Raw genomic sequence first — 18298 nt, forward strand, 5'->3', positions numbered from 1 at the left:
TATTAAGGAAAACTACGATCCCGTCGTTCATCCGTAATAATTGTGTGTCTGTAGCTAATAGATACCAGAGCCTTTCCATCTGCCTGGCCTTGTTCTAAGGTCCTCTTCCCCTCTGATACTCTTTCCCATCTTAGGGATGGGGATGCTTAGGAACTTGTTCAAGGTCAAAAAGCTAGTAAGTAATAGAACAGACTAATAGTCTGTCCATGAATCATTTCTTTGCATTATTACATAGGTGATACCTTTTTGCAATGGTCATTTTAGCCACTGTGGTAGTTAGCCCCCCAGATGTCCCCCAGAAGCCCCGCCCCCTGGTGTTCCCCACCTTGTACAGTGACCTCCCACACGGTGCCAGTGCTAGGCCATATGACCAGCAGCGCACAGCAGAAGGGACGCTGTGCGGCCTCCGAGATAAAGTTACAACAATGATGGTGGCCTCCATGTGGACCCACATCACCCCGACCTCAGGTCACTCACCACCCACTCCAGGGAAGCAGTTTCCCCTTTTGTGAGCAGCTCTACAGAGAGGCCGTGTAATGCAGAAGCAGAGCCTGTGGCCAACAGCCATCAAGGAACCGAGGCCCTGACGAAGACCATGTGTGTGAGCTTGGAAGCAGATTCTTCAGCTAGCCACGCCCTAGCTGGAGGCCTGGCCACAACCTCACGAAAGACCTTGGACCAGGACATGCTGCCCTAGATCCTGGCCCTCGGAGATGATGTGAGACCACCTGACGGCTGGTCTACACTTCCAAGGTTCAGGAAGATTGTTATGCGGCAATAGACAACCAACACAAGCATGGAGTCAGTCAAGTAGGACTCTTAACACGGCACAAGGAGCACGTCCTGACCACTGAGATCTGCGGCCCATCACTGTGTGGGCAGGGAGTCCTGTGCACCTTGGTCCGAGGCCACTGTGGGGTCTGAAACAAGACACCCTAATTTTCTGGGCCTCTGTTCTCTCATCTGTAGAGTCAGGACGTATCAAAGACCAGCTTTGTGGTTCTGATGGCTTTCTCAAATAATAAAACATCTAAGATTTGTCTAGATGATGTTCTCTTAGAATGAGTTGTGAGGCATCCTATCACCTGAGCATCACTGGTTTCCTGGTTATTCCAGCGAATGACCCAAATACTGCCATGACCCGTCACCTTGTCTTAGACCTTCTGCTGTATTCATCATAATAAGTGATAACTAAGCTGCTTCCCAAACTGCAGGGGCCAAAAACCAAAAACATCTATAAATGAGGTGGAAAGCTGATATTTCTCTCTCTCTCTCTCTCTCTCTCTCTCTCTCTCTCTCTCTCTCTCTCTCACACACACACACACACACACACACACACACAGTAGCAGGAGTCACCTAGACGCAAACCTCAAGGATCATTCCCTCTTAGTGACTTGAAATAAATGACTTATTTTAGAATTTAGAATCCCCTGTCAAGGAACTGTGGGAATATATTAAAATCCTGACGCTAGGATAATATAACAATATAAATCTCAACTCTAAAAATACTTGGGAGAGAGAATAACTTAACTCCATTAGAACTGAAGCCCAAGTGAGCAAGTTTGGAAGACATCAACGTTCTCCAGCTGCCATTCCTAAGGTGAGGCTTCTTCAGCCTGTAGATCTGTTTATTTATTTATAATACAAACCCTGTCTGCTTCCACGAAGAGTCACAGCAGCCTTTCTCTGCATTTGCTGGGACTCGTGCGAACCAGGCAGTGACCTTCGCCTGAGCTCCACGGTGTGACCCTGAATAGATGTGATCTTCTTGGCCTAAATCCATCTTAGTTTACCTGGATTCCTCCCCCACCCCTTCCTCCCCCCTCCCACTCTCCCCTCCCCAGCTATTCTCAAACCCGATGCTGGATGCCCTTCCTAAGGGCTTATGGAAGAATCTGGAACTCATGCTCTTTTCCTTTTATCATAACCCAGAATACACCACCCCTTCCTAATTTTCCCTGCCACCCTGCATGCTTAGGAAAGCTATTGTCTTCACGTACATTTTCACAGCATTTCACAACCTGCCAAGACTTTTTACATGCATTTTTTTTTCCCACCGAGATACGGAAATTCTAAGCAGCAAATTTACTGAGTGAGGCCTTGTTGAATATTCTAAAGGACATGGCCAGTATGATGAGATGTGATCTTTATTTTATTTATGAAAGATCTAGTACATTTTCAGAATTATTATTCTGGTAAGAAAAAAAAACCACCACATTTTTTAAAATGTTGCAGAGAGGAGAGAAGGAAAAATGGAAGAAGAAGAGGAAGAATCTGTCAGATTTTGTTTGGTATTAATTCACAGCCTGCCTTAGCCCCAAAAGCAATTTAAGTAGCAAAATATTTTAATAATGTCTGGGTATTATATAACAGGGATTTCTTAATGGATTTTTATTCCTCAAAGTAGGAAAACAAAATTTAAATAAAATAACCAGAAATTTCTTGTGAGCTGAATTCCTGAGGCCCAGCTCATCACCTCTGTCTACACTCGGTTCCCAGAACTCCAGCCTGGGCCCTGATTTGTTCAGGTGGCCATGACCGTGCCCACCTGCCCAGAGTCTGTCTCTCCCCAGGCCCGGCTTACCTTCTCTCCCTGGGGCCCTGCCACGCCAGGAGGGCCAGGTCTTCCCTGGAGGAAAGAAAGGGAGGACTGTCACCAGCAGTAAGCCAGGGAGGAGGAGGTCAGGGCCTTGCAGCCCCAAAGCTCTCATCTGCATTTTCCCCCCAGAAATCACAGATCAGACTTCCTGGATGGGACTTCCTGCCGGAAAATTCCTTCTCAGTGACCACCCCACCCCACCCCCCGCCAAATGTCACATTCCGTGTGGTCCCCTCTGGACTTAGCCGTACTGCGGTGTGTGGAACACCCATTCTGAGAGGCAAGGACAGTTTCCTGAAGGATATGAGGACACACTGGAGAAATTCCGAATGAGAGGCAGAAGCAGGCATCCATGATCTGTGGGGCATCATGGACTCTTTAGAAAATGCTGAGGACCAGTTAGGTCTCCAGGGCCGAGGGCGGAGGGAAAGGGCTGCCTGGACTCTGGGCTAGGATCAGCCAGTGCAGCAGGGAAAACCAAGGCCCTGGACGGCCAGTGTGGGAGATGCTACAGACTGCCCTCCTCCTTCCCAGGGTTCCCACCAGGAAGCCTTCTAAGAGGGTCCCAGTGGAGAGCAGAGGAGGTAAATCTCCTGCCAGAGCAGAGTGAGGAGGGGCCCTGAGCCACACCACCCCGGGGGCCCTCCTGTGAGTCTCCTCCTAAGAGGAGGAAGAATCTGGAAGGCAGATGGACAACCAGTGTTCATCCCCGTGGACAAGGGACTTTCATAGGAGCTCATTCTCAAGGCATAATTAGAGATGTGCTCAAAGATGTATATGTGAGCTCTCTCGCTTCCTTTTTTTCCTATAAACAGCAAAGATGAGAACAGACCAAGCGTCCCCTCATAGGAGAACCCCCTCCATGAGGCTCACTGTCCCTCACCGCTGCCTCCACACCATCAGTATCTTCCTACTTGCTGTTCATTACTTGGTTGCCTTTCCCCTGCAAGAAGGGGGTTTTCCTTCTGGGCCATCAGCAGGTGGGTATTTCTAGTGTTAAGAGTCAGCCCTGGGGCACCTGGGTGGCTCTGTCGGTTGAGCATCTGACTTCGGCTCAGGTCATGACCTCACTGTTCGCTGAGTTCGAGCCCCGCGTCGGGCTCTGTGCTGACAGCTCAGAACCTGGAGCCTGCTTCCTATTCTGTGTCTCCCTCTCTCTCTCTGCCCCTCCCCTGCTTGTGCTCTGCCTCTCTCTCAAAAATAAATAAACGTTAAAAAAAAAAAGAGTCAGCCCTGGCACAGGGGCGGCACGCAATAAATATTTTTAAGCAACAAAAATGAATAAATGATAGCACATTCATACCATAGAATACTAAGTGGTCACTGGAGTCCTGTCCCTGGTGAATATTTAAGAAAATGGCTACATGTTTATGACATAATGTGAAAGGAAGGGGCAAGACATAAAAAGGTATTGATGGATAAAGAAAATGTGGTATATATATACAATGGAGTATTACTCGGCTATCAAAAAGAATGAAATCTTGCCATTTGCAACTACGTGGATGAACTGGAGAGTATTATGCTAAGTGAAATGAGTGAGAGAAAGACAAAAATCATATGACTTCACTCATATTAGGACTTTAAGAGACAAAACAGATGAACATAAGGGAAGGGAAACAAATATAAAAACAGGGAGGGGGACAAAACATAAGATGCTCATAAATATGGAGAACAAACTGAGGGTTACTGGAGGGGTTGGGAGTGGGGATGGGCTAAATGGGTAAGAGGCACTAAGGAATCCACTCCTGAAATCATTGTTTCACTATATGCTAATTTGGATGTAAATTTTTAAAAATAAAAAATTAAATTAAAAAAAAGGTACTGTTCCAATCTGTTAAGTGACAATACACATAAAACCAAGATGTTATTTGGGGGTGCTGAGATTATCCATAGATTTAATTTACGTCAATATAGTATATTGAAATTAATACATGGCAAGGGATTTGTATATCAAATTTAGTTAATTTATGTTATTATTTTATCTCTAAGCTAGTAATATGAACATATTAATGGACTGATAATGTATTATGGTATACAAATACGTATTTTCCCAATTGTCTTCAAGCAGATGTAGAATTTTAGGTTTTATTTACAGGTTTAACCATTTAAATAATTAAATTTAGTTACTTTTTGGACAACACATTCCCCCCAAGGTTCAAAATTTGTGTGCATGAGAATTCCCTTCCGTTCCCTTCCACAAGTCAGTGAGGGGCCTCTTCTGGAGGCCATGAACAAAAAAAGTAGGTTTCAGAGAGAGTGCACATCTGCATAAGTCCTCAGTGCAATTTCCCACACCAATCTACATTTGCCTGTACTTTCCACTTAACCGAGTATCTATGGAACGTCCCTATCAGCATGTTAGGAGTTTCATTAATTTCCATGGCTTCATATTATCCCTCTGTAACTATATGGTTATAGCTCAACTATAACCCCCTGATTTGTTCGACTAGTTCCTTAGTGAGAAGCTTCCGTGTTGTTTGTAATCTTTTACTCTCACAGAAGAGACACCAATGAACACATCACATGCACGTCGTCCATGGCCTTTACTGCAATTGTCACATGGGTCAACGAGGTTAGAACGTATTGAAATGGGTGTGTTCTCAGGGATCCCAATACCCTGGTGTTGGAGGAGGACTGTATGACTGTAAGCTGGAGTCTGGTCACTGGGCCTCCTGGAGCCTCCAGCTGAGCCAGAGCCCAAGGCAATCAGGCCCCACAGAGCTTTCTATCTGGCCCCAGTTGATCCTGTCCTCCGACAAAGCCTAGGCCACCAGAGCCAATGCCTGCTTACCTGCTCTCCCGTCTCCCCACGCTTCCCAGGGAATCCATCCAGGCCTCGCTCCCCCTGGAAAAGGAAGGAAAATGAAGAAATGAAGAACCAATGTACATCTCTGGGGCCAGGGCCATGATCAGGGAATGCAAAGGCTTTTAGCGTCTTACTCTTCTAACCTTTACTCTCAACCCAGCATCTTTGGATACAAGACACACACACATACACACACACACACACACACACACACACACACCCCAGGCTACAATATATGTGCATCGGGGGTCAAAGTGCGTAAGTCAAAGGTCAGAGAAACCAGATCCCTATTCCCTGCTTTGCATTTCCCAAATCTGTGACCAAGGGAAGGCCATGTAGCCTCTTGGAACCACACGGTCTCTTCATCTCCTAGGGTCCAAGTAACTGAGCATGTCTTTATCCATTCATTTATCCAGTGGATATGCATGAACGTCCACTACGTCCCCAGGGCCTGGAATTAAAAGTGAATTGCTGGCTAACGGTAAGCGATCATTCACGCATCCATCCAACGCCCACCCACCTGCTTGCGTTCAAAGCTGGGCTTGTCTCTCTTAGCTGTATAATCTCAGGCAAGTCACTTTGCCTCTGAGGTTGTTTCTGTTGACCATGTGTCACGGGGATGATGATAACCCCTTCCTGGAAAGACACCTATGACTAAGGGATGAGATAACCTATCCAAAACACCTGCTTGTGACAGGTGGTGAGCAGATGCCGCCATCTTTCTCCCAGCCCAGCACGGTTCTCTTGAGCCAAAGTCCACAGATGTCGGTGTGTTCCTCTCATGGGATAACTCCTTGTCTAATGTCCCCAGCTGTGTCTTCTCCCCACTGAGAACTCAGCTGATGACGGGGGGGGGGGTCCATGCTAATATGAACATTCTACTAAGTGCCACCCCAGCCACCATGGCTTCCTTCTCAGAGTCTCCCCAACATGGCGGCTTCTCTCATTTCCACAGGCTGTGCTTACTGTTCCCTCTGCTGGCTCCTCAGCACCCTTCAGGGCTCACTTCAAAGTCATCTCTTTGGCCTTTTAATTCAAATTAGACACCCATCCTTCCCCAGCCTGTCTCACTGTGTCCCTCATTTTGCCATTGATTTGATTTGCATCTATTACCTGTGTCACCATCCTTCTCGCTCACATGAGGCCTGAGGTGTGTTCACCCTTCCCATGAGGGCACCCCCCACTGCCCAGCCCGGAGACGCGGTGTGGCCCCCACTGACATTTATTGAGTGACCAGAAGGCTACACGCGAAAATTCTTTTGACTGTATTTCTCTATAACTGATTTGCTAAGTTGTCCCTCCTTTGCCTTTTTGTTTTCTATTTTAAAGGTGTATCTTTCAGGATGTCGCTTTTCTCTGAATGATTGAAGAGTCTTGGTCTTCTGCTCATTTTTGCCACGCTGGTCCTATTGGCCTGCCTGCAGGGAACGGGTCACCTCCCTGCAGCTCACAGCCAGGAACCACAGGGTCAGGTGGACCCGACAGGGGGGAGGCATCAGCTTTTCTTCTTGGTCTGAATGCTTCCATTCCTCTGGCCGTTGCTGGGTACCTGTTTTCTCTGTTAGTCTGGGGGCAAACACTGACGCTTCCCACAGGCCCACTGAAGCAGAGGTCAGGGGAGGAGCCACCCAACTCAGCACCCCCAAGCCAGTTGCCCCAGTGAAGCACCGATATTTGCCCCAGGTTCTTTGCTGCCCACAGCCCCGGAGCGGAGCCTCCCCAGCTCTGCAGCTTGCTTTGTAGTTTCTCTCCCGCATCTAAGTAAACTTAGGCATACGTGTTCTCTGCCCTTCAGAAATGATTTCAGAAGTTCTAGAGCAATGATGTACACCTTTCCATTTTCAAGCACGATTACACATTCATTCTCTAAAAACGTCTCTTCATTACATGAGCTCTGGGCGAACAGAGAGGATTTTTCTCTCTGCCAACTAATTCCACATTAGTTACCAACGTTCTCGTCCTCCACCTGCCATGAGGTTGGCAGGTCCGAGGGCAGACCGTCGATGAGGAAACGGGGGCCCAGATAGGAAGCCACTCAACCCCGGCAGGATGTGCTTGCATTGACAACAGAGCCTGGGTCTCTGGACCCTTCCCCCTCTATTTCTACTGCTCCTGTGGCCTGAGCAGAGGACACTGGGGGAGCATTCTGGTCTCTCCCATGGAACTGACAAGGTCTCAGAACCCATGGAATCCAGTGCCTTCACTTTATAGGTGAGAAAACTGACCTTAGGGGTATATCTAGTCCAGGGTCACACAGAACCTGTGTGACAGTGGCAGGCCTGAAGACAAGGTCTCCTGATGGCCAGCCCAGAGCTCTCTTCCTTAGACAGGGCCAGCCTACTAAATGTCACCCCTGAATGTGGCACTTCCCCAGGGTTCAGCAAAACAAAAAAACCGTGTCAACTGAGTACAATTTCACAAGGTCTATCACAAAGCAGAGGGCTCTGCCTGTCGCTCAAGCCCCATTTCTTACTCCCTCACACCTGCACATCAAGATCAGTGAGGCCCGGAAGCAAGATGTCTCCCAGCAGCAACTCGGGAAACAGCACCAGCTGCCTGTCCCCAGCCAGAACGCGGAGAGCAGGGCCAGGCGGGACACAGCCAGAGTGCCGACAGATGTGTGTGTTCACCAGCAGGGGGATGCAGGAAGGGAAAAATGACCAGGCCAGGGTGGACAAGGGGAGAGAGAAGCTGAGGGAGAGCCCAGACACAGACAGACAGAAGACAGCTGTCTACGGAGCAGGGTCTCTAACCGAAGTGCCTACAGAAGCCCAGCTGAGGCATGCGACGGGAAGCAAAAGGGAAGGACGGGGCCGGAGGCAGAACTAGAAAGGGCATGTCCCACGTAAAGTCTGAGACTTAGCTTTGTTTTGCCGTTGTATGGTTTTGTTTGACTTGTCACCACTGTACTGACCGCATCAGCACAACAGAGGACAGGGTTTGGACAGCTGACCACCTGCTTGGTTCCTGGAAGACAGTGGCAGCGAGGGCCCGGTGGTGGGGGGTGTGCAGAGGTACAGGGAGCCGCAGTCAACCCCAAAACTCAGACTCGAAGCCTGGCTCTCCCACATCCCAAGCTGTGTGACCTTGGACCAGTCACTTGGCATCTCTGACTCTATCTCCAATTTATAAATACAGCAGCTACCTCTTAAGGCTCTGGTGAGAATTAGGTGAGCCAATCAATATCTGCAAAATGCACAGAACAATGTGTGGCATGTGGAAGGTGCAACGTTAGAAGCTAGTTAAGCAAAGCAGAGTGGCTACGTAGGGTGGGGAAGGAGAGAAAAATCAACCAGAGACAAGGGGCCAGCAGAGTCAAGTTCACGGGACAGCAAGGGCTGTGATGTGAACAGGGGATCGAAGCTGGAGGTCAGGGACCTGAGTTCTAATGCTGTTTTCCACCAACGTGGGCTGCCGCCTGCAGAGTCTACCCTGCTCTGAGACTCAGTTTCCCAACTGGGTTGAAACAATGAAAAGCGAGGACAGAAGAAAGGCGGCTGGCTGTTTTCCCATAACCCTAAGACCTCTTCCGACACTCACAATCCTTAACCGACAGGGACGTGTGTGTGCACGCAGGTGCAAGGGAACCCGTCCTCATCCCGAGCACCTTCCGGACACCGGGGGCCGAGGCTGGCTCTGTTGGGTCTCACAGCCCTTCAGTCCTATGAGACTAAGTGCGTCATCCTGGGTCGAACGACTCAAAGGAGGAATCACTCCTGCCTGCAAAGCTCTGAGGGCCCCTCCATGCCAAGCCCACCCGCTGCGGTTCTGGATCTCTGACACCAGGGGGAGCACGTGCCCCATTAAAGCAGGAAGCCACCCTTGCCCTTGATAAATCTCAGGTCTGGGTGTTGGTGTGCAGGTCAGTGTGGGAGGGGCGTGGGCCATGTGTCTGCTGGGCACGTGCCATGTAGACGCTCACCCAGTGAAAGAGGGAACATGCCTCTGTGCACCCAGCATGTCAGGGATGTTCGCCACACACCTGTCACAGTGAGACCCAGTGGGCAATTCTTCCTGCCCCGCCCCCCAGAACGAGGAGGATTGAGGGGCTTCTCTAAGGCAGAGGTGGGGGCCGGTGTCACCAGGGAGGATCATGGCTTTCGGCCCTTCAAAACTCCCATTCTGTTAACATGTAGGGAGCCCCTACCAGGGGCCACGTCCTGTACTTGCCTTCACAACTCAGCCAGGGCCCAGCCAGGGCCCAGCTGAGGGCTCAGCCAGGCCCTCAGAGCCACTATCCGAGGCAGGTACTGCTAGATCGGGACATGGGGTTAAAAGCCTGTGTGAGTTCCCAGAGCCAGTATGGGCAGAGCAAGTCTGAGAATCATTTTTTTTTCTGATTCCAAAGCTGGTGCCCTTACCAGTTTCCTTGGGTGCCATGCCCTGGCTCCCGTATCCCCAAACCAGGCCAGTTCCCCCTGAGCCTCAGGAGTGCGAGTGTCACATCCACCCAAAGCTGTCCTGGCAGCCCGGTTTTCCAGACAGAACACTGTAGCCACCTTCTGGCTCCTTAGTGACCAGAGTCCCCTTGCAATCTGCCAGCTGTCCCAAGCTCAGTAGTCCCTGGACAGTCCACTCAGGCTCTACTGCCCCTCAGTTGCCAGGATGCCCTCACACCTTCAGAGCCTCCACGCCTTCTGGAAGAGGCTTCAAGAAAGGGCAGTCCCTCGCCTTACACAGAGCGCCCACTGTGCTGCTGTCTGAAGGTGGCCTTGGTAATGGACGGGCAGTGGCTCTCCGCGGCCTGGCTCCAAGCTGCGCAAGGCCAGGCAACTGATGGGCCTGTCTCAAAGGGAGATGGAAAGTTCCTTCTTGCTGAGGTAAGAAATCAGAGAGGTTCGTGAGAAAATAAACTGTTTTAAGTACCCATCGGATACAAGAACTGGGAAGGAGTCTATGGGATGATGCAGTCCAGGCTTCTTGACATCTGGGAAGATTAAGGTGCAGAGAAGGGGCCAGCTCTCCTCAGAGCTGCCCAGAAAGTTAGCAAGGAAGCTGGAAACATACCCGAAGCTGAGCTTGCATAGCCCAGGCTCGGGCTCCCCCCTCTCTCTATCTTTTCCTGTCTCTCTCTGTCTCAGTCTCTGTCTCTCTCTTTCTGTGTCCCTGCCCTTTACACATGGCACATATTTCCTAGCACTCTTCTACCCATTTTATAAATCTTAACTCCGTTGATCCTCCTGGTGGCCCTCATGTAACACAGTCACCCTCAGCAATGAGGGACTCTGAGGCTCAGACGTTAAATAACTCTCCAAAGGTAACACGGTCTGCAGGGCTCAGAGCTGGGGTTCAAACACAGGCAGGCGGGCTCCAAAATGGTGCAGGACTTCCTCTATGCCACGGTGAGCCACCTGGTGCAGCCCGGAGAGACCGAGGCCAACAGGGACACTGGCTGATGCCTCTCCTGGACGTCATCTGGAGGTGGCCCTCTACTTCCTGAGCTGCCCTGTTAGAAACCTGCAGGGGGCTGGGCTATGGCCAATCTGCAGAGAGAGTTCAGGGGAACATCAGTTGTCCTACGTTCCTGGTACCACTTCACGCCTGGTGTGCCGTGGAGGGGAAAGCCCACATTGGAATTGAGGAGCTCCTAAGCACTCTCTCTCTTTATAATGGGCCACGTGGCATCAGGAAATCATGGCCTCTGGGCTCAGTTCCCCATTTGTAAATAAGGAGAGATCTCCAGGCTTCTCTCTGGTCCTTTCCAGATCTGATAATTCAGGATTTTGATAGAAATGCACCATTTCTTGGCTGGACAAAAAAGCCTTAACCTAGACTCCCAAAGCTTGCTGGAAAAGCAGCCCCATGCTGTACGAGAAGAAGCTGTTACTTCAAAGCAGACTTTTGGAAAGAACAAACTCCTGCGTGTGTACAGACTGAATTTCCTCTAAAGCACAGGTGGGGAAAGGAAATATTTGTGGAAGTGTCAGTTATGCGCTGAACACGTATCCAACCTTCCAGCCAGCTTCAGGGAAGACATCAGTATCTCCACTCTGCAGATGAGCAAACTGAGGCTCTGGTACATCAAGTGGCTGTCCCAGCCCACGAGTGACAGAGCTGGCTCTCACGAGGCTTGTGACTTCTGTCCTGCAGTCTTCACTGGAACCCCGGGAAACCCAAACTCACTGGTTCAGCTGGAACTGCTACAACCAGGAAGCTTGGAGGAGCATCTTTCGGATGGCGCTGTGTTCCTGCTCTGGGCGCCCCGTGCCTTCTGTCCATGGCATTTCCCAACTAAGGTGACATGGTCCACGCAGCGTCTTGTTCACCATCCACTCCTGTGACATCATCTAAGCCCGAGTGCTAGAATGCACCTTCCAAACCCATCCTATGCATCCTCCAAAAGAGTCCAAGATCATCCACCTGTTAGTGAAGGTCTTCTGTAACCGGAGATCAATTCTGGTTTCGGCGTCAGCTCCTCTCGGGTGCCCAGTGCCACACCAACGTGTCAGCGGATGAGGACTGGTCGTGTGCTTTGGGTCGAGTGTGCCCCCAGGGGCAAGGACCCAGAGATGAAGGCAGCATGAGCACTGTGCCCAGTTTGCGGGGTGTCTACACGTGCGTGTGGGAAAGACACGTGGATTTGGTACAAATGACTATAGGGGCCCTAGGGGCGCTGAAGTAGAAAGGCCCCAGTAGGAGCTTGAGGGAGACTGCAAGCGGAGGCCTGTTTTGAACGCCATGCCAGGGTACAGGCCTGGGTCCCTGACAGTTCCCTCAGATGACAGCCAGGGTGGAAGGTCTGGGCTTTCATCCAGAATCAACGCTGAGCTCACTGTGCACTTTGGAAGCCTGGGCTTCCCTCTCGCTGTTCTACGGCCCAGCCCTATTACAGGCTTCGTTTCCCAAATCCTGCCTGCTCTCAGGCAGAGGCTTCAAAGCAGACTCTGAGCTGCCCCTCAAGCCACGCCACCGTATGCCTGAATCTCCAGTTACTCCAAATGCCACTTTCAAGTCCCCACGCGGTAAACAAGGGAGCAGAGAGCCACAGAAAGGAGCTCTTCTGGTAGACAAATATGTGGGACCGTGTTAAAACTCTCAAAAGAGGGGCGCCTGGGTGGCGCAGTCGGTTAAACGTCCGACTTCAGCCAGGTCACGATCTCGCGGTCCGTGAGTTCGAGCCCCGCGTCAGGCTCTGGGCTGATGGCTCGGAGCCTGGAGCCTGTTTCCGATTCTGTGTCTCCCTCTCTCTCTGCCCCTCCCCCGTTCATGCTCTGTCTCTCTCTGTCCCAAAAATAAATAAAAAACGTTGAAAAAATAAATAAATAAAATAAAAATAAAAAAAATAAAACTCTCAAAAGAACCAAGAGACACAAAGCCCGATAAGCACGGGGTAAGAGACGTCACACGTCACTTTTTAAGTTATAATGCCTAAAATTTAATATGCACACAGAAATCATGCTTTGGAGCCTCAGGTGGGGTACCTTGCTAGCTCCTGTCTCCCTTTACTCTAAAGAACCTTTTGGAAAGCTACGTGGCCATGTGTTTCCAGAGCCACAAACAGGTTCATTTTCTTTGACTGGTAATCTCATTTCCAGGACAGCAGCCTAAAGAAATAACCCTAAATTTGAAAACTAAATGACTAAATATAGCTATCGGTTTAAAAATATTCACCCAAGCATTATTTTTAACCACGAAAAACTGGAAACAACCTTAAATGATCAATACTAGGGGGACAGGCACATAAATCATGGTCTATTCATGCAATGAAATGGTATGCAGCCATTTAAAATGAGTCATAAAAACCCTACAGCAGCCTGAGCAAAAATACTGCACCTAGGGACAACAGACAGGACGGGTTGCAAAATCGAATATATTATGTGCGTCTGCAAAAAGAAATCAGATCTATAGGAACATGTCCTACCGAAAATGGGCCAAAGCGTTCCCCATAGTTGTACCTGGATAGCAGGACTAGGGGCTATGTTGTTTGTTTGTTTGTTTGTTTGTTTGTTTGTTTGTTTGTTTTACAATTTTCCAAATATACTGATACAGAATTAAAATAATTTCAAAATGTCTTATAAAACTAGAGGAACGTGTACTGCTGAGGACAGAACGCGGCAGACTCTGAAAAAGCATCTGGAACCTGACTCAGCATGGGAGGGCCGAGTTCCAGCTCTCGATCTGAGGGACGGGCCTGGGCAGAGGCTCCCAATGCCTTATGGGCAGGTTGAGGCCGGGGGGGTGGGGCGGGCGCGGAGGGTGGGTTTGCAGTCCTGTTTCCACCCAGCTGAACAAGAGCACAAGTGGAAAGTTCTGGCCCAAGGGTCCCCTTGTGGTAACCTGGTGCACAGAATGAAGGCACGGCGGCCCTCAGCCCCACTCCAGGGTGCCGGCCACGGTGGGGGTGGAGCCTCAGCTTGGGTCAGTTCCCAACCCCTGGTGAGAGAGACTAAATGGGGGTCCCCGACACCACGGTGGTCACTGCGCACCCTTCCTCTGGTTTGAGAATCAGGGTAATGGAGAAGCACAGAGGTTATGTAACTTTGCCAAGTGAGATGTGAGCCCACAGCAGCAACCAGAACTTTCTGAGTCCCAGGCCGGGCTCTCTCAAACCCTCCTGGCCTGGAAGCCAAATTCTGTCTGTGTGCTGGACTATAGTCCCTGCAGGTACCGAGCCCACGCCCTCCTGGCCCAGAACTGACATTTAGGGTGGGAAATTAATGCCCCATCTGCACCAGCCTTCACCTGCCACATGTGCACACACACACGCACAGGCACCCATGTGCACACACACACGCGTGCACTCACAAGCAAGCACAGCGTGGGCAGTCCCAGGCACCCTCCTCCTCTTTCTATGGAAAGCTGTGGTGATGGGTTGAGGCAAACGTAAATACCTTTTCTCCTCGGGCTCCCTTTTCACCTCGTTCTCCTTGGAGACCCTGTGGGAAGAGGGGTAGATCAGAAACACGGCTCAGCCCAGCTGCTCTGTTCTGAAGGTCCGGGGGCCCACAGATACCCTGCCTGGGAAGGCAGTGAAGATCCCATCTCCCAGGACCCTCTCTGTACAGCATCCTGTGCTCCCCCCATCAGGCCTGGGCACCTAGGTCCCCACCAGGATGCGAGGTGAGCTCTTGGGGCCGGTTTTCTGGCTGGGGTTCTCCAGGTCCTCCAGACTAGGCTTGAATATACCTGGCCCCTGAGCTGGCCTGGCCAATGGCAGGAACGTGGCTCTGAAGTCAGTCTCCCCTGCCACCCAGAACCTATGATCCCATCGTGAACATGAAATCCAGGTCATGAAACCTGGGTGCCTTAAAGCCACATTCCTCCACCTTCTCTGGGGAGAGGGCCCCCGCCCTGTCGCGTCCACTCCACCTTCCTGAGAAGCAACAGCAGATCCTATGCTAAGAATGCCCTCCACTCTGTAAGCAGAGTTGAGGGAAGCATCAGCCAAGGCGTGGGCTTCTCTGACCACAGGATCTAAATGCAACCACTACCCCTTGCTCTGCTCACAGTACCCTCTATCCCCTGTACCAGGCTTTCCTCTTCTCCCAGCACTAAGCCCCATGTGACACCTCCTCTGACTCCCCCAAGGAGAATGTGAGCCCCCAGAGGGCGGTGCCTTCTTTCCTTCAATACTGCACCCCCACACAGTCTAGAACATGCCTGCCACTTGATATTCATAAGCACCTGCTGAATGAATACATGAGTCAGAGAGTGACTGCATCAATCACTTGGTTAGCGCCAGAATCTTGTAGAAGTTCTGCCGGCAGGCTACTGCCCACACTAAAAAAGCAGGAGCTGAGAATGATACGGAGCGTCTGCTCTTCTCCCATGTGCCGGGTCCGGAGGGAGATGCCAGGGCCACCAGCACCAGCTGATGAAACCTTCTCCTGGGAAGGCTCGAGGGCCAGGACCACAGCTCAGTGCACAGCCCCGCTGGAGAGGTGTGGATGCATTACTATGGGAACCCCCTCTGGTCCCCACTCTCTCCTCTCATTTCCTGGAGAAAGGGTCCTTGGACATTCTGCGGAGAAGATGCTAAAGGTTGCCCAGGCCCTATTACCTATTCTAGGAATAACACCTACACCTTTGTCCCTGGAGAAGAGGCACAGGGCCAGAACCACAGGCCGCTATCCCAGAGGGCAGAGGCTCCACGGCCTGCCCAGGCCTCTGGGGGCAGCTGGACATCTGTGCCATTTTAATTCCATCCCAATGCCTTGGCCCGTCACACAGAGATCAGAGGTGTTAAAAGTCTCCCAAGGCAATGCAGGCTGCTATGCTTGAAAATGGCCTTTAACGTTGCTTCTTTTATTTGGAGAGAGTCTCAAATCTCTTACTGAGAACCAAAAATATGGTGAGACATCCACGAAGCCACTTTGCTCCTCATCCATCACGACTATCTGCTCATCGCTTGCTTCAAGGGGCACGTGGCTACTGAACATTCATTGTGGGTCTAGCATTGTTCTAGGGGCAGGGAATTGACAGACTCCACACCCCTTCTGGAGTGGTGGACTGGACCAGCTGGGGAAAAAAAGCTTCTTTAGCTCGGGTGTCAGAAACACCTGGGCTGCTGGGTAAAAATGCAGATTCCCGGGCTCCCCCCAAAGCTGCTGTGTCACTGTCTGGGAATGGTGTCCTAGAAGCGTGCATTTAAACGACCTCCAGGAGGTTCCTAAGGGCCATAATGTTTCAGCATTTCTGGTAATAAGAGACACCAGCACCTCACTGCCATTGACACGTGCCAAGGCAGCTGGTCCTCTGTGTGCAGACTCTGGAGGGGGATTCGCCAGGGGTCTGGGTCCCAATCCCTGGAGAAGAAAACAGAAACCCTTCCAGAGACAAGCCTTTACTTACAGGAGCTCCAACGTGTCCAGGAGGCCCGGGGGGTCCAGGTGGTCCTTGGAATCCCTGCAGAAGAGGGTTCCCAAGAAAGGCGTGGGAAGGGGAAGGAGAGGCAGGAACAGAGGCAAGACCCAGAGACCCCTGCTCCTCACCTACCACACACTGCCCCCTTCTACTTAGAGTTCGTGCCGCCCCCCTTGCCTGGTGGAGCAGGATTCTGCCAGGACTCACTCCCTTGTCTGCTCAACTCCAAGGAACAGCTGGAGTGTGGCCTCCGAGCTATAATGAACCATTTCCATTTCCACTTGCCCTGCGTCCCACGGCCTCCCTACCGTCTGGCCCGGATCTGTGCCCAGCTTCGGAGCGACCTGCCTGATTCCTGTCGCTCGTCATTCACACTCTGCCGTGGGCCCTGCAGAGCCCGGGCGAGTCCTGACAAAGCCGAAACAGAAGTCCGCAGAGCCCTGAGGCTCCTCTGTGGCCTGGACCTCGAACTGCTATGGATTTTAGGCAACGAATTTGGAAATATCTATTAAAAAATCTATTAAAATGTGCATTTCTTTAGGCAAAGGCTTGCCAACTTTTGTGATCTATCCTATTGAAATAAAATACAGTATGTAAGGAGAAGCATGCACACACACACACACACACACACACATGCATTTATTACCATATTGATTTTGGTGAAAGACCAGTGAAATTAGAAACAACACGTAGGGTCATCATAGGGAAAAGGTTATGTAAATTATGATGCACCCACGTCATGGAATGAGGTGCACTGACTGAGAGAACAGGTGTGGAAAGAGATATCTAATCTGTTGTTAAATGAAAAAAGATAAATGGGAGACAGTGATATGCTTCACTTTTTGTAAGAATTTAGGAAAAATCATAGATGTGAGGATATACACACACAGGCATGCGTGTTGTTATACAGGAAGTCTTTGTGGATCTATTCTGCACCGAAAACAATTGGTTTTGCATCAAGATTTATCGACTGGAGGGGCACCTGGGTGGCTCAGGAAGTTAAGCATGTGACTTTGGCTCAGGTCATGATCTGATGGTTCTTGATTTCGAGCCCCGCATCAGGTGAGCATGAACCCCGCTTCTCTCTCTCTCTCACCCTCTCTTTCTCTGCCCCTTGTGGGATTCTCTCTCCCTCTGCATCCCTCCCTCTCTGCCCCTTGCTCCCTTGCACCCTCTCTCTCTCTCTCTCTGTCTCAAAAAAAAAACTATCCACTGGAAAACATCATAGGAACAGAGCCGAGAGTGACACTTACCCGCATTCCCACCTCTCCAGGAAGCCCCGGCTCTCCCGGCTCCCCCTGCATACACAAAACAGGACCAGTCACAACCCACTGGGACACAGGCCCAGGCAGGCCAGGGAAGCCCAAAGCCTCAGGGGCATCCTTGTCTGGAATTCAAACCCCATCACAGACACAAGGTGGCCGTCCATGCAAGGAGACCCAGGCTGCCCTGGGAGACTCGCCATGAACAAGGAAGTTGGTCTTTACCCCACGCGGCACATCCCAACCCCCTTGCTCCTGCTGCTGGAGGTCAAGGGAACTACATGCAGACACAACGGTGGAGAAAGCATAGTGACAAGGAATCCCCTTCTGCATGGAGGAGACTAGCCACCAGGAGGGGAGCCGGAGGGGTCCTGCAGAGCATGGGACCCCTCTTTCTCTCCCGGTCTCCACCCCAGACCTCCTGCCCCAGAGTGCTAAAGGCCACGGACAGAGGAGGGGCTCACAGTCAAGGCTCCCACTCCGAGACCTGCTCACACATGCTGGAAATCACAAATGGAGCACGAGGAGGTGGAACACAGAACCCGTCTCTCTTTGGGTTCCTGGTGAGGACGATCCCTTTTCCCCGGAGCAGACTGGCCCTCCCGAGTAGAGATCACTTTTCATCTGGGTTTCTGGGGGTTGTGCCAACTCAGAGGCAGGGGATGAGGAGGGGGAGTCTGGGAGCTGACAAGAGGGAGGCTGGGGGGTTGGGGCATGTTCAGGGGATGGGGTGTATTCTCAGCTGCTCCTCGAACTGGGAACATGAGCGAATCCCCCACTTTGGACCTGGACCTGGTTGCAGGTCTGGGCACAAAGACAAGACCTCCG

At 51.0% G+C, this 18298-nt stretch overlaps 1 protein-coding gene across 4 annotated transcripts in view; it reads right to left on the bottom strand.

Annotated features, from left to right (window-relative positions):
• The window catches only part of COL22A1 (collagen type XXII alpha 1 chain), a 258118-nt gene that overhangs the window by 139677 nt on the left and 100143 nt on the right, over window positions 1-18298 (bottom strand). For all 4 annotated transcript variants that reach the window (XM_058699180.1, XM_058699178.1, XM_058699179.1 and 1 more), the window contains exons 14-18: window positions 17462-17506; window positions 16197-16250; window positions 14237-14281; window positions 5391-5444; window positions 2585-2629 (exon numbers count right to left, since the gene is read on the bottom strand). In XM_058699180.1, coding sequence (XP_058555163.1) covers window positions 2585-2629; window positions 5391-5444; window positions 14237-14281; window positions 16197-16250; window positions 17462-17506 — 243 coding nt within the window. The remainder of the gene's footprint in view (window positions 1-2584; window positions 2630-5390; window positions 5445-14236; window positions 14282-16196; window positions 16251-17461; window positions 17507-18298) is intronic.

Source organism: Neofelis nebulosa, chromosome 14 (assembly GCF_028018385.1).
Source record: "Neofelis nebulosa isolate mNeoNeb1 chromosome 14, mNeoNeb1.pri, whole genome shotgun sequence".
Lineage (NCBI taxonomy): Eukaryota > Metazoa > Chordata > Mammalia > Carnivora > Felidae > Neofelis > Neofelis nebulosa.